Source organism: Heloderma suspectum, chromosome 1 (assembly GCF_057233095.1).
Source record: "Heloderma suspectum isolate Gila_16-S chromosome 1, 16-S_ref, whole genome shotgun sequence".
NCBI lineage: Eukaryota > Metazoa > Chordata > Lepidosauria > Squamata > Helodermatidae > Heloderma > Heloderma suspectum.
Window position 1 is genome coordinate 439,182,149 of NC_139458.1, and position 27,836 is coordinate 439,209,984.

At 47.5% G+C, this 27,836-nt stretch overlaps 1 protein-coding gene across 1 annotated transcript in view; it reads right to left on the reverse strand.

Annotated features, from left to right (window-relative positions):
- Positions 1-24,197, reverse strand: part of LOC146360389 (nuclear GTPase SLIP-GC-like) — a 51,187-nt gene extending 26,990 nt beyond the window's left edge. The window contains exons 1-8 of the mRNA XM_084825157.1: positions 24,149-24,197; positions 23,745-23,836; positions 20,827-20,917; positions 20,285-20,694; positions 9,802-9,889; positions 8,025-8,135; positions 6,282-6,384; positions 2,981-3,203 (exon numbers count right to left, since the gene is read on the reverse strand). Of these exons, the coding sequence (XP_084681283.1) occupies positions 2,981-3,203; positions 6,282-6,384; positions 8,025-8,135; positions 9,802-9,889; positions 20,285-20,694; positions 20,827-20,917; positions 23,745-23,836; positions 24,149-24,197 (1,167 nt within the window). The remainder of the gene's footprint in view (positions 1-2,980; positions 3,204-6,281; positions 6,385-8,024; positions 8,136-9,801; positions 9,890-20,284; positions 20,695-20,826; positions 20,918-23,744; positions 23,837-24,148) is intronic.
- Between the last annotated feature and the right edge of the window lie 3,639 nt (positions 24,198-27,836).

Below are 27,836 nucleotides of genomic sequence, written 5' to 3' on the forward strand. Positions count from 1 at the left end.
CTTGGGAATCAGCGAACTAAAATGGACAGGCATGGGCGAATTTAATTCAGGTGACCATCATATCTACTATTGTGGGCAAGAATCCCTTAGAAGAAATGGAGTAGCACTCATAGTCAACAAAAGGGTGGGAAAAGCAGTACTGGGGTACAATCTTAAAAACGATAGAATGATCTCAGTACGAATCCAAGGCAAACCATTCAACATCACAGTAATTCAAGTCTATGCCCCAACCACTGAGGCCGAAGAAGCTGAGGTTGATCGATTCTATGAAGACCTACAGCACCTTCTAGAACTAACACCAAAAAAAGATGTCCTCTTCATCATAGGGGATTGGAATGCTAAAGAAGGAAGTCAAGAAATCACTGGGATAACAGGCAGGCATGGCCTTGGTGTACAAAATGAAGCAGGACAAAAGCTAATAGAGTTTTGCCAAGAGAACACACTGATCATAGCAAACACTCTTTTCCAACAGCACAAGAGACGATTCTACACATGGACATCACCAGATGGTCAATATCGAAATCAGATTGATTATGTCTTTTGCAGCCAAAGATGGAGAAGCTCTATACAGTCAGTCAAAACAGGACCTGGAGCTGACTGTGGTTCAGATCATGAGCTGCTTCTTGCAAAATTTCGGCTTAAATTGAAGAACGTAGGGAAAACCACTAAACCATTCAGGTATGACCTAAATCATATCCCTTATGAATATACAGTGGAGGTGAGGAATAGATTTCAGGGATTAGACCTGATAGACAGAGTGCCTGAGGAACTATGGACGGAGGTCCGTAACATTGTTCAGGAGGCAGCAATGAAACCCATCACAAAGAAAAAGAAATGCAAGAAAGCCAAGTGGCTGTCTGATGAGGCTTTACAAATAGCTGAGGAAAGAAGGGAAGCGAAAAGCAAGGGAGAAAGGGGAAGATATATCCAACTGAATGCAGAGTTCCAGAGAACAGCAAGGAGAGACAAGAAGGCCTTCTTAAATGAACAATGCAAAGAAATCGAGGAAAACAACAGAATGGGAAAGACTAGAGATCTCTTCAAGAAAATTGGAGATCTCAAGGGAACGTTTTGTGCAAAGACGGGCATGATCAAGGACAAAGAAGGCAGGGACCTAACAGAAGCAGAGGAGATTAAGAAGAGGTGGAAAAGATTACACAGAAGAACTATACAGGAAAGATCTTAAGGTCCCTGACAGCCATGATAGTGCGGTCGCTGAACTTGAGCCGGACATCCTCGAGAGTGAAGTCAAGTGGGCCTTAGGAAGCATTAGTAACAACAAAGCTAGCAGAGATGACAGTCTTCCAGCTAAGCTATTTAAAATCCTAAAAGATGATGCTGTTAAAGTGCTGCATTCAATATGCCAACGAATCTGGAACACTCAACAGTGGCCACAGGACTGGAAAAGGTCAGTTTACATTCCAATTCCAAAGAAGGGCAACGCCAAAGTGTTCAACCTACCGCACAATTGCGCTCATTTCACATGCCAGCAAGGTGATGCTCAAAATCCTACAAGCTAGGCTTCAGCAGTATGCGAACCGAGAACTACCGGAAGTACAAGCGGGGTTTAGAAGAGGCAGAGGAACTAGAGATCAAATCGCCAACATTTTCTGCATCATGGAGAAAGCAAGAGAATTCCAGAAAAACGTCTATTTCTGCTTCATTGACTACGCTAAAGCCTTTGATTGTGTGGATCACAACAAACTGTGGCAAATTCTTAAAGTGATGGGAGTACCAGACCACCTTACCTGTCTCCTGAGAAACCTGTACGAGGGTCAAAAAGCAACAGTAAGAACCAGACATGGAACAACCGAGTGGTTCAAAATTGGGAAAGGAGTACAACAAGGCTGCATATTGTCACCCTGCTTATTTAACTTATATGCAGAGTACATCATGAGAAACGCTGCGTTGGATGAATCACAGGTCGGAATTAAGATTGCCGGGAGAATTATCAACAACCTCCGATATGCAGATGATACCACCCTAATGGCAGAAAGCGAAGAGGATCTCAAGAGCCTCTTGTTGAGGGTGAAAGAGGAGAGTGCAAAAGCTGGTTTGAAACTCAACATTAAAAAAACTAAGATCATGGCACCTGGCCCCATCCCTTCCTGGCATATAGAAGGGGAAGAAATGGAAGCAGTGACAGATTTTATTTTCTTGGGCTCCAAGATCACCACAGACGGTGACTGTAGCCATGAAATTAAAAGACACTTGCTCCTGGGGAGGAAAGCTATGGCCAACCTAGACAGCATAGTAAGAAGCAGAGATATCACCTTGCAGACAAAGGTCTGTCTAATCAAAGCTATGGTTTTCCCAGTAGTAATGTATGGCTGTGAGAGCTGGACTATAAGGAAGGCTGAGCGCCGAAGAATTGATGCTTTCGAACTGTGGTGCTGGAGAAGACTCTTACGAGTCCCCTGGACTGCAAGGAGGTCAAATCAGTCCATCCTAAAGGAAATCAACCCTGAGTGCTCATTGGAAGGACAGATACTGAAGCTGAAGCTCCAATATTTTGGCCACCTAATGCGAAGAGAAAACTCCCTGGAAAAGACCCTGATGCTGGGAAAGACTGAAGGCAAAAGGAGAAGGGGACGGCAGAGGATGAGATGGCTAGATAGCATCACCGATGCAATGAATATGAACTTGAGCACGCTCCGGGAGAGAGCGCAGGACAGGAAGGCCTGGCGTGCTATGGTCCATGGGGTCACGAAGAGTCGGACACAACTGAACGACTGAACAACAACAACAACAACAAGATAGTGCTGGACAGATGGGACAGATTAGGAATTCTGTTGCTGCACCGTCTGTCTTGTTGCCCAGAAATCACCCTGCCTGAGCTGATGTTGAGGATCAACTTCCAGAGAAGCTCAACATCCATGCTGAGGCCACCTTGGCAGGAGTAGCCAAGCATTTCATGGCTGCTGTGAATACCAAGGAACTGACCCAACCCACGTACTCATTGGAGAGAAATCATACTCACTTCTTCTGAGAGAAGGTGGATTGTGGCCTCATAGTGTTCATTCCTGCTTATGCTCAGTTGCACCACACACGAAGTGCAAGCCATGTTCCCAGAAACTGGCAGGAGCAGCTCCTCCCCTATAATGGCATTGATCAGGGAGGTCTTCCCTGCCCCCGAACGGCCAAGAAACCCAATGCATACGGGGCCCAAGGAAGTCCTTTCTTTCAAGGTGGTCAGTTGCTCACTATGGAAGAGACAGAGGGTGTGTCTTTAGGTAGGCAGCAGTTAAAGGGTCTAGTACAGGAGTAAACAACCTTTTGGAGCCCATGGCAGATCTGGCAATTTGAGAGACTGTCCTGGGCACCACCATAAAATGGTGTGGCTAGTCACAAAGGACAAGAAACCTGCCTAAAAGACGGAGCGCAAGGCAGGGGCGGGGTCTGAGCCCCAACACACTAAAAACTCCTCTGAACCAACAGAAAATTATTTCACATCAACTCCAGTTGTTGGTAAGAAAATGGGCGTGTTCACATGTCACGCTAGCCCATGATGGGTGGCTAGCCACGCAGGGTGGGCTGTTTTGCAGGTGCACTAACCCTGTGTGGTTACTGACCTGCAAGACGATCGGTCTTGGCTTTTTGACCCCTCGTCCCCCCTCCCTCCCCCTGAGTCTTCCACCCGGCATGCCAGGGGATCCAGCGCCAGACCTGTCTTGTCTGCCACCAAGTCCCCCTTCCTGGCTCCGACTGCACTCATGATCGCAGTTGGAGCCCTTTAAAAAAAATTCCTGGTCCCATTTTTGCACAAAAACAAGACCAGGGAAGTTTCTTCGCACTTCCCATGCTCAGGGAATGTGCACAAATGTTTTGTTAGTTTTTCATCGGTTTTCCACAGTTGCGCACATGTGCGACAGCGGGAAACTGAAGGCTACCAGCTTGACCTTTCTGCACCTCTGTATGTTGCACTTGGCAAGCATACAGGAGTGCAGGAAGGACAAGCCTGTATCGAGTCCCCTTCCCTGTAAAGATCCCTCAAGCTGCCTCGGTTTTGAAAGATCTTTAGGGGGCTTTTAAATTCCTATAGGCTTCTATAGGAATCTAAGGGCACCCCATGCCAAAAACCAAGGGTGGGAGGGTGAAATCCAATCCCCCGCCAAGGACTATGTTGCCCCAATAGTCCTTGGTGGGGGTTGGATTCCCCCACCCCAGCCCGATTTTCTACACCAAGCACCTTTAAATCCCAATGCAACCTCATGGGATTTAAAGGCACCCCATGTGGGAAATTGGTGGGGGGTTTCAGCTCTTAAAATTGAGGCAGCTTGGGGGCTCTTTATGGGGAAAGGCACTTGATACAGGCTTGCCCCTCTTGCACCCTTGTACATTTGCCAAGTGTAACATATGGGTTGCAGGAAGGGCAAGCCAGTATCCTTCGGTTTCCTGCTGTTGTGCATGTGCAGGGAATGCTGATCAAATCTGCAGATGACAAAATTGGGTGGGATAGCTAATACCCTGGAAGACAGAAACAGAATTCAAAGCGATCTTGATAGGTTGGAGTGCTGGGCAGTAAACAACCAAATGAAATTTAATAGGGATAAATGCCAAGTTCTGCACCAAGGAAAAAGAAACCAAATGCACAGTTACAAGACGGGCGATACTTGGCTCAACAACACTACAAGCAAGAAGGATCTTGGAATTGTTGTCGATCACAAGCTGAATATGACCCAACGATGTGATGTGGCTGCAAAAAAGGCAAGTGCTATTTTGGGCTGCATTAATAGAAGTATAGCTTCCAAATCCCAGGAAGTACTAGTTCCCCTCTACTCAGCACTGGTTAGGCCTCATCTGGAGGACCGTGTCCAGTTCTGAGCTCCACACTTTAAGAAGGATGCAAACAAGCTGGAGACGGTTCAGAGGAGGGAAACAACGATGATCAGGGGACTGGAAACAAAGCCCTATGGAGAGAGACTGGAAGAACCGGGCATGTTTAGCCTTGAGAAGAGATATGATAATGCTCTTCAAGTACTTGAAAGGTTGTCACAGAGAGGAAGGCCAGGATCTCTTCTTGATCATCCCAGAGTGCAGGACACGGAATAATGGGCTCAAGTGACAGGATTCCGGCTGAACATCAGGAAAAAATTCCTGACTATTAGAGCAATACAACAATGGAACCAATTGCCTAGGGAGGTGGTGGGCGCTCCCACACTGGAGGCATTCAAGGCGCAGCTGGACAGCCACCTGTCAGGCCACCTGACTTGGATTCCTGCCTGCTGCCCTTTACCCACGATGGGGTGGCATGTCAGGGATCCCACGACATGCCAACCCAACCCCTGCTGCAGACTGTGGGTTCTCAGGATGGGTTGTTTGGGAAAAACAACCCACCGTGTTAAGAACGGTCCAGGTTCGGACAACATGCTAACCAACGATGGTTTCTTCTGGAAAACAAATCATCTTTGGTTGGCATGCCCTGAGGACCCAGTCAATGTGTTAATTAAAAACAAACAAACGTGGGAGGGGTAGGGCACTTTCATGGGCACCAAGAAAGGTGTCCAGGGATGGTGATGCCACCTTCCAACCACCTTCAACTCTCCAAACAGTTGTCTTCTCTTGTGACCAAATGATATCTATGGGAAAGGCTTTTGGTACTCTGGGACAATTCTCCTTCATAAAAATACTTTTTACTTCAAAAAGCTTCATTTTCTCGATATATTTTGTGCTTTTTTCATGTGGTCTACTATGCTTTTACTCCACTTGGTGTATAAATCCAGCAGTAAGTCTTCCAGACAACTGTGGGCAATGCCGGGAAAGAAGAACCAGGAAAAAGACATTTTCTGCTGTGGCACCCCAGTTGTGGAACAGACGCCCTAGAGAGGTTTGCCAGCACCTACATTCTCCTCTTTCTGGTGCCAGGTAAAGACCTTTTTTTATTTTCTCAAGCATTTTTAGCATTTCAGTTTTTTAGCTCTGCTGTCCTCATATTGTATTTTCTGTTGTATTTTTGTGGTTTTAATTTTGTGAACCACCCAGAGAGCTTCAGCTATTGCAGTAAATAATAGCTGAAATAAATAAATCAATAATAAGAAACAGACTTAGTAAGAGACCAGAAGATGTTAAAGACCGTCTGCTTCAGTGCAGCCCCCTCCGTCTAGCTAGTGAGCCCAAGACCACACTTTTTAAAGGCTTGGCTGGCGCTTCTCTGCCTAGTTCTGGGCGCCAGTGTGGTGTAGTGGTCAGAGGGTTCCTGAGGGCAAGACGAGTAAATGAAGATAAAGATCTCGTTTAAAGATATATCCAAAATCTGGGAAGAAATCTGGTGGGAGACTCACTTGAGATATTTAACGCCATCTGGCATCTTGCCCTGAAACAGAACACGCAACTTTTCAGATGTTTTCTGGAGAACCGCCCTGGCATCAGATTCCAGCTTTTCATCTAAAGAACAGTGAGAGAAAGAGAAATTGACTTTGAACCACCTTGGGATAGGATGTGGGCCTGAACATGCAAGTGAAGCCTGGTTCCAACAACTTTGGCTAAGGTAGACAATCACTCTGGATAAGTCAGATTATTACAATAGGCATTGACATAGAATGAGGCGCAGAATTCAGCGTGGCGAGATCAAAACTGGTTACACAAGTGGTTACAGTAGAAGGCTTGAGTATATCCGAGAGGCACCTGGCGAAGCCTCAAGAAATGGGTGAATGTGGGCAAGCCTTTGAGTGGCCAGGGACGGAGCTCAGGTGCTCAGCTTTCCCCGCCTCAGTGGTGTTATTCACTGGACCCTGTCCCAGCAACTTGCCTGTGTTCTACATCCATACCTCATCCTTAAAAAAAAACAAAAAAACAACAAGCAAACCCTTCAAACTATTTGAAAACTTGGATTTTGGAAACAATGGATTGTGCATAAGAAAAAAACAACTCAGTTATGCACACTTGTCAGAGTTGCATAGTTCTGTAGGTGGAATTTGAGCTTCCTTAACACAGAATGTGGATTGTCTGTGTGCAGAATACACACATCTCTTTTGCTGCAGAGTAAGATGCTAGAGAGTGGAGCCAGTGGCTTTTGCTCCTCTGTCCCAGCTGTATGTCACCAGTCTAGTAGTACATGTATCACAAGGTATGGATCTGCAGGAAGAAGCAACGAGGACTATATACTAACACGGCTCGGGACCACAGTACCTGGCGGAACGCCTCTGCCGGCACGAACCGACCCATACGCTATGCTCTGCATCTCAGGCCCTCCTCCAGAAGCCTCCTCCAAGGGAGGCTCAGAGGGTGGCGACAAGGGAGAGGGCCTTCTCGGTGGTGGCCCCATTTATGGAATAATTTCCCTGATGAGGCCCACCTGGCGCCAACATTGTCATCTTTTCGGCACCAGGTTAAAACTGCCCTCTTCTCCCAGGCATTTGGCAGCATATAAGGAGTCTCCTTTATTTTTTCTGGCTGATAGTTTTAAATTGTTTTAAATATATGTTGTTGTTGTTGTGTGTACTCTTTGTTTTATGTTATTATGTGAATGGTTTTATATGTAATATAATGTTTTTTAATGTTTTTTAATTTTTGTGAACCACCCAGACAGCTTCAGCTATGGGGTGGTATAGAAAACATAATAAATGAAATGAAATGCATCCTTCCTATTGAGCAGAGGCTCTTGAGCACTTTCTGAACTATTCTCAGTTTTTGTGGGGTTTCATTGTGATTGCTTGCAGATCAGAAAGACAATTAATACATATTATATATAAATAAATGCACAAGACATCTCACACACCTGCAGTTCTAGTATATAGATTAGATCAGCCTTCCCCAACCTGGTGCCCTCCAGATATTTTGGACTACAACTCCCAGCATCCCATCTGGAAGGCACTAGGGTGGTGAAGGCTGGATGAGAGTGGTGAGGGGATCTACAGCACAGGTCTCCTAGTGATGAATTAAGGAACAAAACATCTTCACATCCTGGCTCTAGGAAAGGACTGCGGTTCTGGTCTCCTCAATCCCTCCAAAGTTCTGCCCTCCCTCATGAGTCATGACCCATTTCATCCTAGAGGGGACTGCAGTGGCTTTCCCTTCACACTTACACTTCTCCAGTTGTTCTGTCTCCTCCACTGCAACAACGTGGTTCCGGTTCCCATCTTCAATTTTCACTCTCTTGCATGTCGGTGAGAGGTCTTCCACAGCACCTTGTGAGACTTATCAACAGTTGTTACAGTTAGGAAGATGGAGTACTTGAAACTGCTACTGGCCATGTGCAGCCAGATGCTTGGCTCATGAATAATGTCGAAGAGATTCAGCTGTTATATTTGTATTTTATTTTTGTGCATTCCCTTGTGAATCTCAAATTGTATTTCATTTTAAAACTGTTTTTCCGTATTTTTATCTGAACTGACTGCTCATTGGAAGGACAGATACTGAAGCTGAAGCTCAAATATTCTGGCCACCTAATGCGAAGAGAAAACTCCCTGGAAAAGACCCTGACGCTGGGAAAGACTGAAGGCAAAAGGAGAAGGGGACGGCAGAGGATGAGATGGCTAGATAGCATCACTGATTCAATTTATATGAACTTGAGCACGCTCCGGGAGAGAGCGCAGGCCAGGAAGGCCTGGCGTGCTCTGGTCCATGGGGTCACGAAGAGTCGGACACGACTGAACACAACAATAACTTATCCATCTGGATTTTCCTGGTCTGTACGTTCTGGTTCCTTCATCAAACTCCTTCACCTTTCACCTGGGCCAGCAGTGGGCAACACGCGGCTCTCTCTGACCACCGCCCCTCTGAATTTGGTTAAACACACATGTGTCTCTGTGTTGGGGGGGATGTCTTGGATCTAGTTGCAGTTTGCCTTCCTCAGATGTTGTTGTTGTTGTTGTTTAAAAAGAGCGTAAAGGCACCAGGCCTTCCACAACAATTCAGTAACAACTGGACGTGCCCAAAGGTTTCCAGACTATTAAAGATGGAGCACAGTGAGGAAGGAGGGACGGAAAACAGCGTCAGTCAGAAGAGGTGGGTGAGTGTAGCCGGGGAAGAGATGAGGGGATGCCTGGAAGCGATAATGGAGAAGACACAGATGGCCGGTAGAAGGGCACTCCAATGGTCAGGAACAGCCATGCTTTTAAACAGGGAACTTTCTGATCATAATCACGCTACCAGCCCCCACTGCCCCGGTCTATGTCCCTTGGTGGAAACTATATAGGCATCATATGAGCACACATAAGCTTTATCCTGTGGGGCAAATAATTTCAGGTACAGAGTACCAAAAGAGAGGGTATGTCCCACTGAAAAAGAAGACAAAAGCAGTCACAAGAAGTTTACATAAAATCTGCATTAACATGGAATTTTTTTTAAAAAAAATGGAGTCCATACTGGCCACAAAAGGGTCAAAAATTAGCTTGTTTGCAAGCTAGTTTGGACCTTCTGGGTGCTTTGTAGCCACTACAGATGCTGCTCTGCTGCCACAAACGTTTACACTGTCTGATCCAGGATCCAGCAGGATCTATGATATTTTTATGGCTCCTGTGGTGCAGGTCTGGGAGGGCATGCTGCATTGCTGGCACTCCTACAAACACTGCAGCCCCACGTGACCATTAGGACGGCTTCTGGGATCAGGCCAGTTCTTGCCTTCTTGTTCTCTCCTGGTGCCAACCAGCCTCTCAGTGCTGTGCAAGAGGGAGTCTCGTGCTCTTAAAAACCTCACCCATGCAAAGAAGCATCGTTCGGCTCCTCTTGCCGCTGGAGGAAGTGCAGAACCGAGCCCCCTGCCTGTCCAGCAGCTAGTGACTGATCCTGCTCTGTTGCACAGATCGGCGGAGAGCCATCGGTTAGTGGGAGGACAACACACCAGGCCCCTGTATGCCTTACCTCTTGGCTCTCCAACCGACAACTCCAACTCCTCTTCTTTGATGCCACTTACTATGGTGGAGGCACTGGGATCCCAAGTGGCCATAGTCTGGAAGTATCAATTCGAGAGGAGATACACAATTATTACGGGCCTCAAATCTGTATCTCACTAACTAGCCGCGAAATTTGCACTGGCATCCCACGTTGCCCTTAACAGAATACTAGCAGTACCTTTTGCGAAGAATTTCGCTACCATGTCTGTGTAACTTATGATTTAGTAACTTTGTTAATCAGCTGCTTCACCCAATCTTGAGCTTTCACAACTTCGTATTACATTTGTTTTAAAACTGTTAGAGATAGATTGGTACAGGAAGTGAGAAAGTTGTCCCATTTTGAACACTTAAAAAAAAAAAAGAATTTAAAAAATGGGTGTGGTAAATGCTTTAATTTTTTTTAAGAATTATGTAAATCAGCCAAGTGGAACTTGAGACATTGATTGCTAAAGAAATTGCTTCATGTTTTAATATATATCACGCGGTGGAAGGTTTCATAACGGAAGTGCATGTAAAGAATTCCAAGTGCTAATTCAAGTACTGAATGTCAATTTTACCATTATTTATTTATCTCTCAACATCTCTGCCATTCCACATCTTCAATTAGTAAATGACGTGCTTGAGCTGGTTCTTTAAAGTATCAGATACTACCCCATTATATGTTCTGATATCTTCATAACTGGTGGCACTACTATTACATGTAGTAATAGTAATCTAAAAAAATATATTTCTGCTTCTGAAGGAGACACAGCATGCATTCTCTGTAGACAGGGACAGCACAAGGCACTGGGAACTGCATACATCAGGGGTGCAAAATCTCAGACCCAGGGGCCAAATCTAGCCCACTTGGGGTCCCAATCCGACCCTTCAGGGTTCCGTAGGTGGCCACATGCCCTTTCCCCCGACAACCAACTGTTTGGTGGTTTCCTGGCTTGTGTGCAGATCTTTCCCCACTCTAAAAAGTCAGTGACTGGCAGTTCAGAGCTTTAAGGTACAATAGGCTGGTCTTTCCCCTTCATGGATCACTGCCTTGTTGAGGCGAAGGGGCTTGCGTAACTCAGTGAAGCCATAAGCTATGCCGTGCAGGGCCACCCAAGACGGACAGGTCATGGCAGAGAGTTCTGACAAAATGTGGTCCACTGGAGAAGGAAATGGCAACCCACTCCAGTATTCTTGCCAAGAAAACCCCATGGAACGTATCACAAGGCGAAAAGAGATGACGCCGGAAGATGAGCCCCTCAGGTCGGAAGGTGTCCAGTATACTACCGGGGAAGAGCAGAGGGAATTTCCAAGTAGCGCCAGAAAGAGTGAAGCGGCTGGGCCAAAGCCGAAAGGACACTCAGCTGTGGATGTGTCTGGTGGTGAAAAGAAAGCCTGATGCTGTAAAGAGAAATGGAGTAGCACTCATAGTCAACAAAAGGGTGGGAAAAGCAGTACTGGGGTACAATCTCAAAAACAATAGAATGATCTCAGTATGCTGTTGAAGTGCTGCACTCAATATGCCAACAAATTTGGAACACTCAACAGTGGCCACAAGACTGGAAAAGGTCAGTTTACATTCCAATTCCAAAGAAGGGCAACGCCAAAGAGTGTTCAAACTACCATACAATTGCGCTCATTTCACATGCCAGCAAGGTGATGCTCAAAATCCTGCAAGCTAGGCTTCAGCAGTGTGTGAACCGAGAACTACCGGAAGTATAAGCTGGGTTTTGAAGAGGCAGAGGAACTAGAGATCAAATCGCCAACATTCACTGGATCATGGAGAAAGCAAGAGAATTCCAGAAAAACGTCTATTTCTGCTTCATTGACTACGCTAAAGCCTTTGATTGTGTGGCTTTATTGTGGATCACAACAAACTGAGGCAAATTCTTAAAGTGATGGGAGTACCAGACCACCTTACCTGTCTCCTGAGAAACCTGTACGAGGGCCAAGAAGCAACAGTAAGAACCAGACATGGAACAACCGATTGGTTCAAAATTGGGAAAGGAGTAAGACAAGGTTGCATATTGTCGCCCTGCTTATTTAACTTATATGCAGAGTACATCATGAGAAACGCCGGGCTGGATGAATCACAGGTCGGAATTAAGATTGCCGGGAGAATTACAACCTCAGATACGCAGACGATACCACCCTAATGGCAGAAAGCAAAGAGGATCTAAAGAGCCTCCGGTTGAGGGTGAAAGAGGAGAGTGCAAAAGCTGGTTTGAAACTCAACATTAAAAAAACGAAGATCATGACATCTTGCCCCATCACTTCGTGGCATATTAGAAGGGGAAGAAATGGAAGCAGTGACAGATTTTATTTTCTTGGGCTCCAAGATCACCACAGACGGTGACTGTAGCCATGAAATTAAAAGACGCTTGCTCCTTGGGAGGAAAGCTATGGCAAACCTAGACAATGTAGTAAGAAGCAGAGACATCACCTTGCCGACAAAGGTTCGCATAATCAAAGCTACGGTTTTCCCAGCAGCAACGTATGGCTGTGAGAGCTGGACTATAAGGAAGGCTGAGCGCCGAAGAATGGATGCTTTCGAACTGTGGTGCTGGAGAAGACTCTTACGAGTCCCCTGGACTGCAAGGAGGTCAAATCAGTCAATCCTAAAGGAAATCAACCCTGACTGCTCATTGGAAGGACAGATACTGAAGCTGAAGCTCCAATATTTTGGCCACCTAATGCGAAGAGAAAACTCTCTGGAAAAATCTTTGATTTTTCCCCCAACCTGATGCTGGGAAAGATTGTAGGCAAAAGGAGAAGGGACTGGAAACAAAGTCCTATGAAGAGAGACTGAAAGAACTGGGCATGTTTAGCCTTGAGAAGAGAAGACTGAGGGGAGATATGATAGTGCTCTTCAAGTACTTGAAAGGTTGTCCCAGAGAGGAAGGCCAGGATCTCTTCTTGATCATCCCAGAGTGCAGGACACGGAATAATGGGCTCAAGTGACAGGAAGCCAGACTCCGGCTGAACATCAGGAAAAACTTCCTGACTGTTAGAGCAATACGACAATGGAACCCATTACCTAGGGAGGTGGTGGGCTCTCCCACACTGGAGGCATTCAAGACGAGGCTGGACAGCCACCTGTCACGGATGCTCTGACCTGGATTCCTGCATTAAGCAGGGGGTTGGACTCACTGGTCTTGTAGGCCCCTTCCAACCCTACTATTCTATGATTCTATGATCTTAAGAACATAAGAGCCCTGCAGCTGAGTCAGTCCGAAGGCTGGCCAAGTCCAGCATCCTGCTTCCCACGGAGCCAACCAGCTGCCTATGGGAAGCCCACAAGCTGAACATGTGCGCAGTAGCATCCCTCTACTTTTATTTCTCAGCTACGAGTATTTAGAGGCACACTTGCCTCTGAACCTGGAGAGATAGCATGTATTCATCCATGAATTTGTCTGAACCTCTTTTAACGACATCAAAATTGGTAGCCATCACTATATCTTATGGAAGTGAATTCCATAGTTTGTCCACTCTCAATGAAGTACTTCCTTATATTTGTTCTGAACCTTCCACCGATCTGCTTCATAGGATGCTACCCCTTTGGAATCTAGTATTATAAGAGAGGGAGAAAAGCTTCTTTTGATCCACTTTCCCCACACCATGCATAATTTTATACATGATGTCCCCTATGATGTCCCCTCTTACTCACTTTCTTTTTTCTAAACTGAAAGCCCCAAACAGTGTAACCTTTCCTCACAGGGGAGTCGCTCCAGCCCCCTGATAACCGTGGGCTCTCTTTTCTGCACCATTTCAAACTCTGCCATCTCTGGCTCACCTGGACAGTGGGGCACCACTGGTTTGGCTGGAGCTGCATTCCCCCCAAGGACGAAGTGCCCAGCTTGGGAGTTCTTCTGGGCTCGGAGCGGCTGGGGAAGCAGAGGTGGTGTCAGAGGCTATGGGCGCCCTTTGCCATCTTAGGATGGCTGCCAGCTGCAACCTTATCGGGTAAAGGAGAGCACGCCTCTCTCACGCACACCCTAATTAGATCCAGACTAGATGACGGCCATGTACTTTATGTGGAGCTGCGTTTGAAGACTGACCAGAAACTTCCGTTGGTACAGAATGCGTCCACTTCAGTGCTGGGCCCAGATGGTCAGAGCACAGAACATCGGTACTCCACTAGTTTCACAGGTTGCTAGTGCGTTTCAAGGCCCAATTCAAGGTGCTGGCAGACTCAATAGTTTAGAGCCAGGCTGTGTGGACTGCCTTCACCGGAGTGAACCTGTCTGTGCCTCAAGATCAGCTTTGGAGGCCCTGCTCATTTGCCTGCCATTAAGCTTAGTTAATGTTTGTTTCATCACCACCAGCTCTCTGGTCAACTGGGCTGCCTGCCAGGCTCTCCAGAACTATATGGGGTACTTGGGAGTGAACATGTTCACAAGCTGAATATGAGCTTGTGATCACAAACTGAATATGAGCCAACAATGAGATGTGGCTGCAAAAAAGGCAAATGCTCTTTTGGGCTGCATTCATAGAAGCATAGCTTCCAAATCCCGGTGTAGCAGCCATATCGGGGGTCAGACTAAGTAGCCTCATGCAGTCTCATGCTTCATGTTCTTGCTGAGCTCTTTCTCCTTTGAATATATTGTTGTAAGCTGAGGAGACACAGGAATTCCTTATCTTGTCAAAGGTCATACAATTGTATATCTTGTTCTCTGCTGTTCTCTTCTGTTCTCTCCTTATCATGGCTACCCTATAACCCAGTTCTTGTATTATAAACAATAGTGCTAAGAGAAGAAATGTTGAGGATTGCAACCCCATGCGGGAGGGAGAGGAGGAGCCATTTCATATATGTCACAATGTCTATAAAACCAATGTGCTGATGTAAATCGGGGCTTCTGGCTCTTTGGAAACGATTCCAGCCTTAAGCCCACGCGTTAAATAAAGAATCTCTTTTTCCTTCACTCCGTGGTCTCTCTGACTCTGGGTTCTGCAACACCGGGAAGTACTAGTTCCCTTCTACTCAGCACTGGTTAGGCCTCATCTGGAGTACTGTGTCCAGTTCTGGGCACTGCACTTTAAGAAGGATGCAGACAAGCTGGAGACGGTTCAGAGGAGGGCAACAAAGATGATCAGGGGACTGGAAACAAAGCCCTATGAAGAGAGACTGAAGGAACTGGGCATGTTTCACCTTGAGAAGAGAAGACTGAGGGGAGATATGACAGCGCTCTTCAAGTCTTCAAGGTTGTCACAGAGAGGAAGGCCAGGATCTCTTCTCGATCATCCCAGAGTGCAGGACACGGAATAATGGGCTCAAGTGACAGGAAGCCAGATTCCGGCTGAACATCAGGAGAAACTTCCTGACTGTTACAGCAATGCGACAATGGAACCCATTTCCTAGGGAGGTGTTGGGCTCTCCCACACTGGAGGCGTTCAAGAGGAGGCTGGACAGCCATTTGTCAGGGATGCTCTGACTTGGATTCCTGCATTGAGCAGGGGGTTGGACTCGATGGCCTTGTAGGCCCCTTCCAACCCTACTATTCTATGATTCTATCATTCTATGTCCACAGCCTTAGCCATCTCACCATTCCACAGTGAGACCAAGGGGAGATCTCCACAGAGATGGGTTTAGTTCGCTCTCCACTTCGCTGCGTTTTTTACTGGAGTCAAATCTGCTCCGTCTGGGGACACATCGGCCTTGAAAACCCGGATTATCCCAAAGCTAGCCTGGGGCTCTCAGCAGGTCACACGGCACCTCACTGCAAATTGTTTGGGTAGCTACTGGGTGGAGTCTCATCCACGTCATCATTTAGAGAGCATATTCCCTCCCTCCCACTCTCACCTTGTTCCGCCCCTTCTGCTTTCTCTGGCCAGTGTGTGTGTTAGTACCCCTACCTTCCCATCCTATGTCTGACCCTCCCCACCCAATTTAAAAAAAAACCATTTTCCCCTCTAAAACCGCAATAGCACAACAGCGACAGGACTGAATGCACAGACCCATTGATTTCATTTTACTTGGGGTGCTGGAACCATCAGGTGGAGTAGTTCTTTCTTGGGGAACTTTGGCCATTCTCCCTTGTTTCCCCATTGGAAGTAGTTTTTCCCATTCCCATTGAAAAAATCCCCAGGAGCACAGCAGCAACCCCTCACATTATCATGTTCATGGGGACACTCAACCATTTAGGTAGCCTGCTTTCAATCTTTAACATTTCCCCCTTCTGTGCATGTTTACTCAGAAGTAAGAAATAAATCTCACTCCCCTGCAGTGAAAGTGTTAAAGGCTAACTTTAGTAACTCGCCCCAAAGCGATTTCGCTTCTCTGATGCTCGCTTAAATTGCTATTGCGATATTGTGCTTCTTTGATGTTTTGTCATTTGTTGTTAGGTAAAGTTCCTTCTCCGCTTTATCGCTGTATTGCAGTAACTTCTCATTGTGAGCAGAGGGAAGGAGAAAGGTGCGGGGTGGGGGTGGAAGCAGCAAGCTAAAGTGCACACATGGGAGAAAATGGGGTTGGGAGAAATAACTTCACAGCAGATTGCCAGGATGCGGCAAAATTGGGGTGTGGGGGAGCTCTCAGATGCCGCACTGGAGGACTGGGGATTTTAGTTTCTTCAGGGAAACCTGCACACAACACACACACCCTTCTGTGCATGTTTACTCAGAATAAATCTCACTGCCCTGCAGTGAAAGGATTAAGGCTAACTTTAGTAACTCACCCTAAAGCACTTCTTTGCTTCTCCGATGCTCTCTTAGATCACTATTGCGATGTTGTGCTTCTTTGATGTTCTGTAGTTTCTCTGTTATGTAAAATCACTTCTCCACTTTATTGCAGTAACTTCTCAATAAAGAAAGGGGAAAGGGGGGTTGGAAGCAGTAGGCAAAAGTGCACACATGGGGAAAAATAGGGTGGGAAACAAGCCTCACCCATTGGTTTCCCCACCATTTTTTACTCTATGTCCACCTACCCCATACCCCAGTTGTAAATAACTCCACTCCCCCTCAGGTGGCTGTGGTTGGTGAAACTGGAGCGCTTACTTTGGGTTCACAATCTAGCAGCAATGCACTATTCTAATGTTGCGCTTTTACGCAGTATCAATTTAAGAGGATTTTTTTTTAAGGTAGAGGCTGCCAAGCAGAGCACTCCTATATTTGGGGGGGATGGCTGCCAGTTTTTTGTGAACCGCCCAGAGAACTTCAGCTATTGGGCGGTATAGAAATGAAATAAATAAATAAATGTTAGTAGTACACAAGGCGAAGTAAATACCATGTGGTAGCTCAGAACTCCTGAATGGCCAGCTGCAAAATGGCGGAAACATCAGGGAAACACAGGGAGGGGAAACACCCCTTGACTGGGGTCAGTGAGGTCATGGCCAGGTGAAAGACACACCCCTGGTCAGGGCTATCATGCCAAAGTAAATGCGGAGGGTTGGAACACCCCGCAACAGAAGCAAAGACAAGCTGAATTAAGGAAAGCAATGGGACTAAAAGTAGTCTAAAAAACCCACGTTTTTTCCATGAAAATTTCCAGGATGGCTGCAAGATGTCCACGACGTCATGTACCCTGAACAATCTCAAAATGCAGCCAACTTATAGTAAATCACTCATGGAGACATCCCTCAGGGCTTTGACAGAACCGCCAGCCATGTCAACCAGAAAATCCCCCACAGTACTTGCAGATCCATTGAAGTCTTTGAGGTGTGCCAATTTCATGGGCCCACCACCGCTGCAGAAGAGGAGAGCCACCATCAATGTAAACTTCATCAGGAAATGGTCTGGCCACGCCAATGTGATTACAGAAATGCCACCACCACCACCACCAATTCCAGACCTCCAACCTTCTACTCAGAGGATGTCCTGCTAGACGTGTTGGGCTGGTGACAGACTGAGAAAGCCCAACGGTTGTCACGGCAGGCATGAAAAGGCACTCCTAAACTGGTACCAATGTGGATATTGAAATCTCCCAGGACAAGTGTTTTTTCCAACACCATAACCCAAGACTACCTCAGCCAGGGAGACCAATGGGCAGTGGGGTGGCCGGTACACCAGTGCAATCCCTGGCCTGTCTCTTTGGCTCAGCACCACATACAAACGCTGAGACCCAGCACAGAACTGGTCTGCTGGGGGAGGAGGAAGGATACTTACAGATCATAGTAACATTCCTGTAGCCGATGCTACACCCAGATGGGCTGAATCAGGAAAGATCCACTCCCCCCAATCCATCTACCCAGATTTCTGTTATGTAAGTGTAAATACATGTACGGGGGCGGGGGCGGGAATCCTCACTTCACATCTACACTGATGGGATCTGTGCTGGTAGTGACAAAGCAGGAGAGGGATCTTGGGGTTGTGGTGGACAGCTTGATGAAAATGTCAACCCAGTGTGTGGTGGCTGCGAAAAGGGCCAATTCCATGTTGGGGATCGCAAATAAAACTGCCAGCAACCTAATTCATTTATCCAAAGTAATGGTGCAACCTCACATGGAATACTACGTACAATTCTGGTCATTGCACCTCAAAAAGGATATTGTAGAGCTGGAAAAGAAGCAGAAAAGGGCAATCAAATTAATCAAGGCCTGGAGCAACTATACTAAAAGGAAAGGGCTTTTTAGTTTAATTTTTCTCTCATAACCCTGGCTGATTTAATGAAACCGAATGGCACGAGATTCAGGACAGATCAAAGGAAGGGCTTCTTCACACAGTGCATAGTTAAACTATGGAATTTGTGTCCACCAGATGTGAAATGGCTTTAAAAGGGGATTAGACAAATTCATGGAGGGTTGGGCTGTCAAATCAATGGCTACTAGCCATGGTGGCTATATATTATATTTATAATTTATCTATATATTATAGATGGCACACTATAACTGAGGGATTAAACCTACAAGATAACAGGGTCCGTCCGTCCGTGTCTCCCCACACACAGACACACAACTGCAGGTGTTAACTAACTTAGCAATGCCAGGATGTTCCTGATCTCAGTTTCTCCACTTGCTTCTGTCGTGAACGGTCGCTCTGCAGTGCTTGTCCTGTTTTCAACTAACAGATTTAACAGTGAGTGCTGCCGAGTCTGACCAGGAGGGAACCCGGCCTCCCGGAAGGAGGGGTGCTTCTGGGAATTGTGTTGCTCCAGCACCTCCTAAAAGAGAGCCCTGTCCTTGCTGAGGTTTGGCGCCGCCACCGGTGGGCTTGGGCGATGGATGCTACCCCATGAACCCTTCTTCCCATCGCCCCGATGCTGATCCCACTCATACTTTTGGACTAGCAGGGTTAAGTTCTGCTTTATGTAATATAAATGAAAGAGAGCCCTCGCTTGTAGGCCCAAAGCAGAAGAGGCTGGTTATGGAGGAACAGGCTAACACTGCACTAGATAGGAAAACGAAAGTAAGCACAAGCACAAGCTAAAAGGGTGCGGTCTTAACTCTAACGGGAGCCAGTACTTGGAGACACTACTGGAGACAACATTTAACTCTATAGTTCCAGTTACTACAAGCAGCAATCCTTATATATTGTATTCCATTTTTCTCCCACCCTTCCTCGATGGAAATCAGGCTGGCATGCATATGGTTGGAAGAAAGTAAAACAAGGATCCATGAAATCAAAAAGGGATCCTCATGAATTCATATGATTTTTAAAGGGGAGACACCCCCCCAACCACCATCACAGAGCGTATCACAGAGCGCATCTGCCTCCAAGGACTGAACCAGAAAAATCACGGATGTGCCACTCGTGGGTGCAGCCACAGTGCAAAAACAAGGATCTGAGGCAGAGATCCTCAGGGACTCGTGATTTTTACAAGAAAGATACCCCAAAATGCTATCGTCTCACAGAGCACATTTGTCTCCACGGACTGGACCAGAAAAATTGCAGACTCACCACACATGGGCACAGGCACAGCACAAAAACATCGAATGGAATTTTATATAGGATCCACATGAAACCATGGTCAAATCATAGATCACACGGATGCCCACGCACTGAACCAAATCCATGTTTTTATGCCATGGTGGTTCCATGAGCCACGGGAGTGTCATCGCTATCTTTCTTGTAAAAATCATGAGGATCTCTGCCTTGGATCCCTGTTTTTGCGTGGTGGCTGCGCCCGCGAGCGGTGGATCCGTGTTCAGTCCGTGGAGGTAGATGTGCTCTGTGATTGGATGGTGGTTTTGTGGGTCTCCCCTTTAAAAATCATACGAAATCATGAGGATCCCTTTTCGACTTTGTGGGTCCTCATTTCACCCAGCCCCTGCATGGTTCGCTCCCCACCCCCCGACTGTACCCCCCCCCCACGCTGCGCGGGCTCCAGGCTCAGAGGCGGCGGGCTCGGCCCACGGTCACGGCCGAGGGGGGTTCGAGCCGGAGCCGCCGCTTCTCGTCGGGCGCCGCCGCAGGGCAACGCCGGGTCCGCCGCGCGCGGCGCAGGGCTGAGCGCGCCGGCAGTGCGCGCCGGGAGAGGCGCCTGGCAGCCGGGGGACGCGGCGCTCGGCCCGAGGGGCAGCGGCGGAAGCGGCGCTTACCGGAGGCTCTGGCGGCGCGCGCCTCTGCGCCCCCGGGATCAGCTGCTGGCGCGAGGCCCGCGGCGGCTTTCGCGTGACAGCCGCGGCCCCGCCAAGCGACGTCCGTCTCCCGCAGAGAGAAACTCGCTTTCTCGCCTGCGGAAACGAAAGCGAAAGTCCCGAGCTGTCCCGCGGGGATGCCGGGGAGGGCCGAGGGCCCGGCGCGGCGGGGGGCGAGGCAGGCTGGCCGGCGGGGCGGGGCGCGGCGGGGCGCGGCGCGGCGGCTGCCTCTCCGCGTCGAGAGCTTGGCTGAAGCGGAGGCGCGGCCCGCGGCCCGCCCCCGAGACGTGCCCCCGCGGAGCGGCTGTTTCGCCCTCTCCTCCCGGCACCAAGCTCCGGCCGGATATCCCCCCCACCGCCACCATCGGCCCCTGGAACAGAACGGGTTAGGACCCCCTGCGGCGCTCCGCGCTCGGATCTGGATCAGGGCCCCGGGGGGCTGCGCTTTCTCGAGAAGGGGAGCGGCCAGCATCAAGCAGACGTTTAAAAGGGGGGGGCTCTACGCACGCGCTTGTTTGTCAGTTCCGCCTGCAAGAAGCAGTCGCTCAACTCTTTCTTGCGAAATGTACCTTCTTTCAGGCCGTCAAAATCACACTGTGACAATCCGGAAAGCACGCTGCGTACCCCCTACCCCCCAGGTGGATTGCATCTGCATGCCTGGGCTTGTATGATCATTACTATTATTATTACTATTACTAGGGTTTGTTTACGGGAAGAATTAAGTTATTTTACTACCAGAAGGCAAGGAAGGTTTATTGATTTATTTACTTGTACCCTGCCTTTCTACCAAGAAAAATGGCAGTCAAGGCAGCTTACAATTATATATAGAACTTGATTAAAACAATAATAAAACAACTCATGAAAACTCAATTAAAAACACCATAACAAAACAAAAACAGCACCCAATCCACCTACATGCCAAATGCCTGCCTTAATAAAAGGTCTTTTCCTGCTGGCAGAAGAACAGCAGAGAGGGAGCGAACCCAGCCTCCCTTGGGTGGGAGTTCCACAGCCTGGGAGCAGCCACCAAGAAGGCCCTCTCTCAGGTAGCCACCAAACATGCCTCTGAAGGCTGTGGTCTCAAAAGAAGCGCCTCTCCCAAAGATCTTAAGAAACAGGCAGGCTCATGTGGGAGAAGGTGGTCTTTCATGTAGCTGTGTCCCAAGCTATATAAGGCTTTATAGGTCATAACCAGCAGTTTGAATTCAGCCTGGAAACAGAATGGTAGCCAGTGAAGCTGCTGTAACAAGGGAGTCGTGTGCTCCGTTTAACTGGCCCTGGTCAGCAGTCTGGCAGCAGCATTCCAGACCAGCTGAAGTTTCTGAACAGTTTTCAAAGGCAGCCCCATGTGGAGCGCATTGCAGTAGTCCAAATGGGATGTAACTAAGGCATGCATGACCGTGGCCAGATCAGACATCCCTGGGAACGGGCACAGTTGGCACACTAGCCTCTGCTGCGCAAAGGCACTCCCGGCCACCGCCAAGACCTGGGCATCCAGGCTCAGCGCTGAGTCCAGGAGTACACCCAAACTGCAAGCCTGAGTCTTCAGGGGCAGGGCCACCCTGTCCAGCACAGGCTGAATCCCTATTCCCTGATCTACCTTTCGACTGACCAGGAGCACCTCTCTCTTGTCTGGATTAAGCTTTGGTTTATTTGCCCTCATCCAGTCGATTACTGACATCAGACACAATTTAGAAACAGAATAGCTTCCTTGGATTTACATGGAAAGGAGAGATAGAGTCGGGTGTCATCAGCATACTGGTGGTACCGAACCCCAAACTCCAGAAATCTCTCTCAGTGGTTTCATGTATATGCATGGGAGATAAGCAAGAACACTGAGGGGCCCCACAAGCCAACAGCCACAGTGTTGAACAGGAATCCCGCAGCACCACCTTCTGAGATCAGCCCTCCAAGGAGGACCAGAGCTCCTTATAAGAGTGCTTCCCAGTTCCACCTCAGACAGTTGCCTCAGAAGGATACTGTGATCAATGGAATCAAAAGCCATCGAGGGTCCAGCAAAACAAACTCAGGACACGCTCCCCCTGTGCAGTTCCCAGCATAGATTAGCCACTAGGGCAGCCAAAGCAGTCTCTGTAAATCTGCAGACTGGTCTGTAATTTCCCAGATCCCTCCGGATTCCTTTTCTAAAATTGGCATTACATTGGCATTACATCTAGTCCTCAAGTACAAAGTCAGATCTTGGGGACATGTTACACATTTTTGTTAGAAGATCAGCAGTTTCATGTATGAGTTCTTTAAGAACTCTCAGATAGATACTGCCTGGGCCCCATCTGAGGAGAAGGAGGATCTGGCACTTAAGGCCTCTCCCACCTTCTGGTGGAGCAGTCATGCCAACCTACCCTTGGTCTGAAGCTGTTGCTATTTAATTCCTGGTTGGTTTATAATAAGACATCAGTCATCCATGATTTGATCATTGATAAGGAGGCTGACTGAGTCTTGTCACTGAGATTTTGGAGGGTGAAGAAGGTGGAGTTGGTGTCTCGCAGGTTTGTCCTCCAAAGTTTCTAGTGCAGCACTGTGGAGAAAACCACGTAGGTTATCCCATAGCTACCACCAAACGTGGAGACTAGTGATAGGATATGCCAGATCCACCAAAATGTCAAGGGACCCCCTCAGATTATCCCATTGCTAACATCAAATGTAGAGGAACTACCTGTGGGTTATCCCACCTATGTCCCCAAATGTACTTTGGGCTGCCTGTATATTTAGTTCGGAAACTTCAACTGGTGCAAGATATGGCAGCCAGGTTGGTGTCTGAGACACCCCGTGGAGACCACATTACACCAGTTTTAAAATCTTTACTCCGGCTGCCAATTTGTTTCTGAGAAAAATATAAAGTGCTGGGTCTTACCCTTAAAGCCTTGCATGGTCTAGGCCCAAGGTACCTTAGGGAGCACCTCCTCTCCTACGTCCCAGTCCACCACCTAAGTTCCTCTGAGGGCCCTCTGCTGCAGCTGCCTAATGTGAGATCGGGAGCCACACGCAAGAGGACCTTTTACTTTGCCGCCCCCCAGTTGTGGAATGACCTGCAGGTTGAAATGCACCTGCTGACCTCTTTGAAGGTTTTTAAGCAGGAATTAAAGACTCTATTACCCCAGTAGGCATGCCCCTTTTAGAAGTCTTGTTGGATGTATGAAATGCCTCTCCTAAGGCTCAGTGACTGGCAGTTCAGAACTTTAAGCTACAGTAGGCTGGTGTTTTTTGTCTCCCCCCCGTTGGCCTTTGGCTCTGCCCACCGCTGGAAGGCGGCCCCTGAGAGCTTCTCCAAATGGAATTCGGTGCTTGGGCTGACAGAGGTTCAACATCTCTGGCATACATCCCATAGCATGCAATGGTGTTAGGGATGCAGAACCTCTTGTCCGTGAGCCAAATGTGGAACGCCAGGCCCCCCAATCCAGACCTCCAGGCTCTCCGGAGGCCACACCCCTTCATTGGCCCCACTCCAGGTTACCGGTATTATGTACTCCAACTGCAATTGCTGATTCCTTCCAGCTACAAAGGGGGGGCTCACCACGTTGGGGAAGGAGAATGCCTGGATGCAAATGTCTATTCCCCCTGTTGCATTCAGGACAAAATTAAGAGGCACTTCAGTAGCCCCACCCACTTTTGGCTCTGGCATCACCCACTGCGGGAATGTGGGGTGGGGGGAACCCCTGGGCAGGTTTTGGCTGAGGTAATGTGGACCTCAACAGGGAAAAGATCTCCCAGTAAGTACAGTGTTGGAGTTAAAACTGGGAGGTACCAGGCTATGTATTCAGTGGAGTTCAGACCCCCAACCTCTTGTGGGAATATTTCTGTTCGTACAGAGCACAGCCTGCGATAGCAGTGGTGGAGAGTACGTGTAGATCGGCATTGCAAGGTACTGACATCGCAATACAGTGAGAGGTGAGACCACGTCCGAATTAAAAACGTTAACATTTAATTAACAATGTTTGAACTAATTTTTCTGCAGTTCTAGATATCAATAGTGAATGCATGCAATCGTGTATTGCGTACCCATCCAGACCTGTGATACAATTATTATAAAATTTAACAATTAATTGCAAAGCTGTCAATTTATCTTTGGGGTGCGATTATTTTTCTGCAAAGCTAGGCTTTGGCAGCTTCAATTTGAGACCATTCCAAACTCATTCAGATAACATTTAGGGGTCAAAATGGAGTGTACAAAAATTTGTGCTCTGTATTAATATAATGATTTCTATACCAGAATTATTTTTCCAATACTCAATAAAAGGTTTCCATTCCTCCATAAATGTGGATTCTTTTGACTACCATCTCTCCACCTAGCTACCTCACTAATTTTCAATAATTGTGCAATTTGTCAAACTGTAATAAACCATTCTTTACATGTAAGTGGCCTTGCATTTTTCCAGTTGTTGGCAATAATAATTTTTGCTGCCATTGAGAATAAAGATATAATTGGCTGATGATTTTGGGGAGATCTTGGATTGGAAGTGCTCTAATAACATTGTTCTATGGCTAAAGGACAAGACGTACCCAGTTATCTGGTTACATCCCTCTTAACTTGTTTCCAAAAATCTTGAAGTTTTGGACACACGCACCACATGTGCATATAATCAGCCGACTGCATCCCACATTTCCAACATTCACAATTGTGGTTTCTAAATATTTTATTTGATCTATGAGGTGTTGCATACCAGTAATAGATCAATTTATACTAATTCTAAATTGACATTGGTCACGCCTGTCATAAAAACTATCTTCTAGGGCTGTGCACCGCCTCGTTACGAAGCCCGAATAATAAGGCGAAGCGGGCTGATTTGGAGCAAAATCCTCATGATGCAAGGCAGGTCAGAGCAGTACCGAGGCGCCCCAGGGCGAAGCTCCCTGGGGCAAAGCGCCCTCCCCATGAAGTGCCCCCCCGCCTCATATATTTGGAGCTCTACTTAACGCCTGAGCAGTCCAGACAGGCTGTCTCCAAAATGTATCAACTTCTCAAACCTCAGGTGGAGGGGCATGAGGAGGAGGAGGAGAGGGAGGGAGAGAGGGAGGGAGGGGGAAGGTGAGAGGACGTGGGGAGGCAGGGAGGCGAGTGCAGGAATAGAAGGGAGCGTGCTTTGGCGAATAGGAACTCTGAGCCAGAACCGACATCAGTAGTCTCCAATCAGAGAGCATGGTGGAGGAAGGGGGTATATATACTTCGGTGAAATGCTGCATTCAGTTATTGCGCTAGCTGTGTCTTTGGGAGAGGGCTGGTGTGGGTAGATGATCGCGCCTGTGTGTGCGCACGTGTGCATTCCTAGGAGTTGTTCCTTCAATTTATTCGATTTTGATTGCCATTAGGCTTTCCTCAAAATTTAAATTAAAAGACAACAGCTTGGTTGTACTGGGAGCGTTCCCTTCCCTCACTCCTTGATCATCCGTTCCCTTTGGGACAGAGTCTTTTGCAGCACCTCTTCCAGCCACCTTCTCCTATTTCTTTCTACCTCTGACTTGTTTGTTATTTGTATTTGGTGAGATTCATCTCTCCTTTCCATATTTTTTCAAACTAACATAGCTTTCCCTCACTTGTTATTGCTACGCTCTCCCCTCTACCGCCATTCCTGTGTTTGTTTGTTTATCTTGATTTTGGACTCGGGAAAAGTCTGCATTTGTTGTGTAACGTCGACCCTTACTTCTGCTTTCTCTGTTCTGTTTTCTTGTCGTTTTTGTCAGTCAACTCTGTCTCTTCTCGATTTTTACAAACCCAGCCTTATTTCGATTTTTTAAAACAAACATTGACTTTTCGGTATGTTCCTCCCCCTCCCCCTTTTAAAGTCATATTCAAGCATTTAGTTTTTTCTTTCTAAATTCTTGAAGAAAGGCATATTAGAGCAGCCTATATGTGCAGTGTTTGGTTCCCCCCGCCCCGCCCCATGCTGAAGTGAACCGTCTGTGTCTTCTCTGTGTTGATCCTCCCAAAATAGAAATTAAAGAAGGGATTTTTTTAAATTAGGGTTTGATTTGGCCGTTATTTTATCGCCTGCGCTATCACTCTGTATTTCTTAAAGTTATCCTGCCTGCCATAAAAGAACACGAAATATAAAACAATAAATTAAAGACACCTGTCATTTCCTTAGGTAGTTCTGCTTTTCTTTATCTCTTGTGTGTCTGTGTCCGTGTGTGTCCGTGTGTGTGTGTGCGCGCGTTCTAGGTTGTTGTTCCACTAACACTATATGTCCAAATTTCAAGACAGCACGAAGCCCTTGAGGGGAGCTGGGGGGGTAGAGTGTGCCCCCTAACTGTCAAGGGCTCCTTGGAGGGCTCTCTCAGTCTAATCCAGTAGCCAAGTCCAGACACAGACAAAGGGATTCTTTTCAAAGCTTTATTCTTCTTTTACAACTTAACAACTCTACAGGTAGCAACTAGATCTGTGCAGCAGCATCCCTATGCCCTAAGTTGGAACAGTTGGTCCCCGTTTGAAAGGCAATTACGGGCAGACCCCTGAACTTAAGGACTAGGGAGAATCCCTCCCCTTTTCCCTTGGATCCTCGGGGCGCAGCCGTTCTTTGAGCGCCAACCGGGCGCTACACCTCCTTTCTGCGCCCTCCATTTGGTGCCGCTCTCTGCGTCTGCGCCGCGCATCCACCCAGTCTGCTATCTGTGCTGGGTCACTCCCTGGACTGCTTTCTAATCTAGGAATGTTGGTGGGAGGAATCTCTGTCAGCTGTGGGCCCTGGGAAAAAGGGGCGCGCTCCTCTCCCAGGAGCGACTGCTCTTCCTCTGAATCAGAACTACTCTGGGATTCAATGGGCTCAGTGTCCACCCTGACACTAACAACCTCTGGGTTGTTTTGGGGGTAGAGTGTACCCCCACTATGCGCTCAGACCAACATCCCTGACCAGCTGGAACCAGTTTGGGTCCCCCCAAGGTACTGACTCATTTGTCAGCCCACATTTTTGTAGGTAAACATCTGTTGTTTTAGGGTTAGAGTGTGACCCCTGTGCACACTTGCCCCCCCACCCCCGACCAATAGGAACACATTTTAGGGCCCTCCAGATGACGACTCATCGGCCAGCCGATCTCCAACCTCCACGTCTTTACCAAACGCCACACCCTCAGGCCATGGGGGTATAAGAGTTCCTTCCCCAGAGCCGTTACCACCATTGCAAAGCCTTTGTTTCTTCAAAGCCATGGAATCCTTCAGAAACATCACTGCTATGAGCCTACAGCCCCTTATCGGTGGACCAGACTTGTCCACGGATGACTGTATAGACACTACCCTCCAAAGTAAACTGGGCTGCTAAGAAATGGGGCCCTAGGAACCCTATAGAGGCCCCTGAAAAATGTCCCACTCAACTATCAAGTTGACAAAAGCTATGCCCCAATACTAGTAACACTCTTATAGTGTACATTTACATTAAAGAATAATGAAATATTAAGCAATTTTTCAAAAAAGCATAAGATAAAGAATGAGAAAAAAGATTAATAATAATAATCAAATAATATCCCACAGATTTCTACAGAAAAAAACCCAAATCCTCTAAACTTT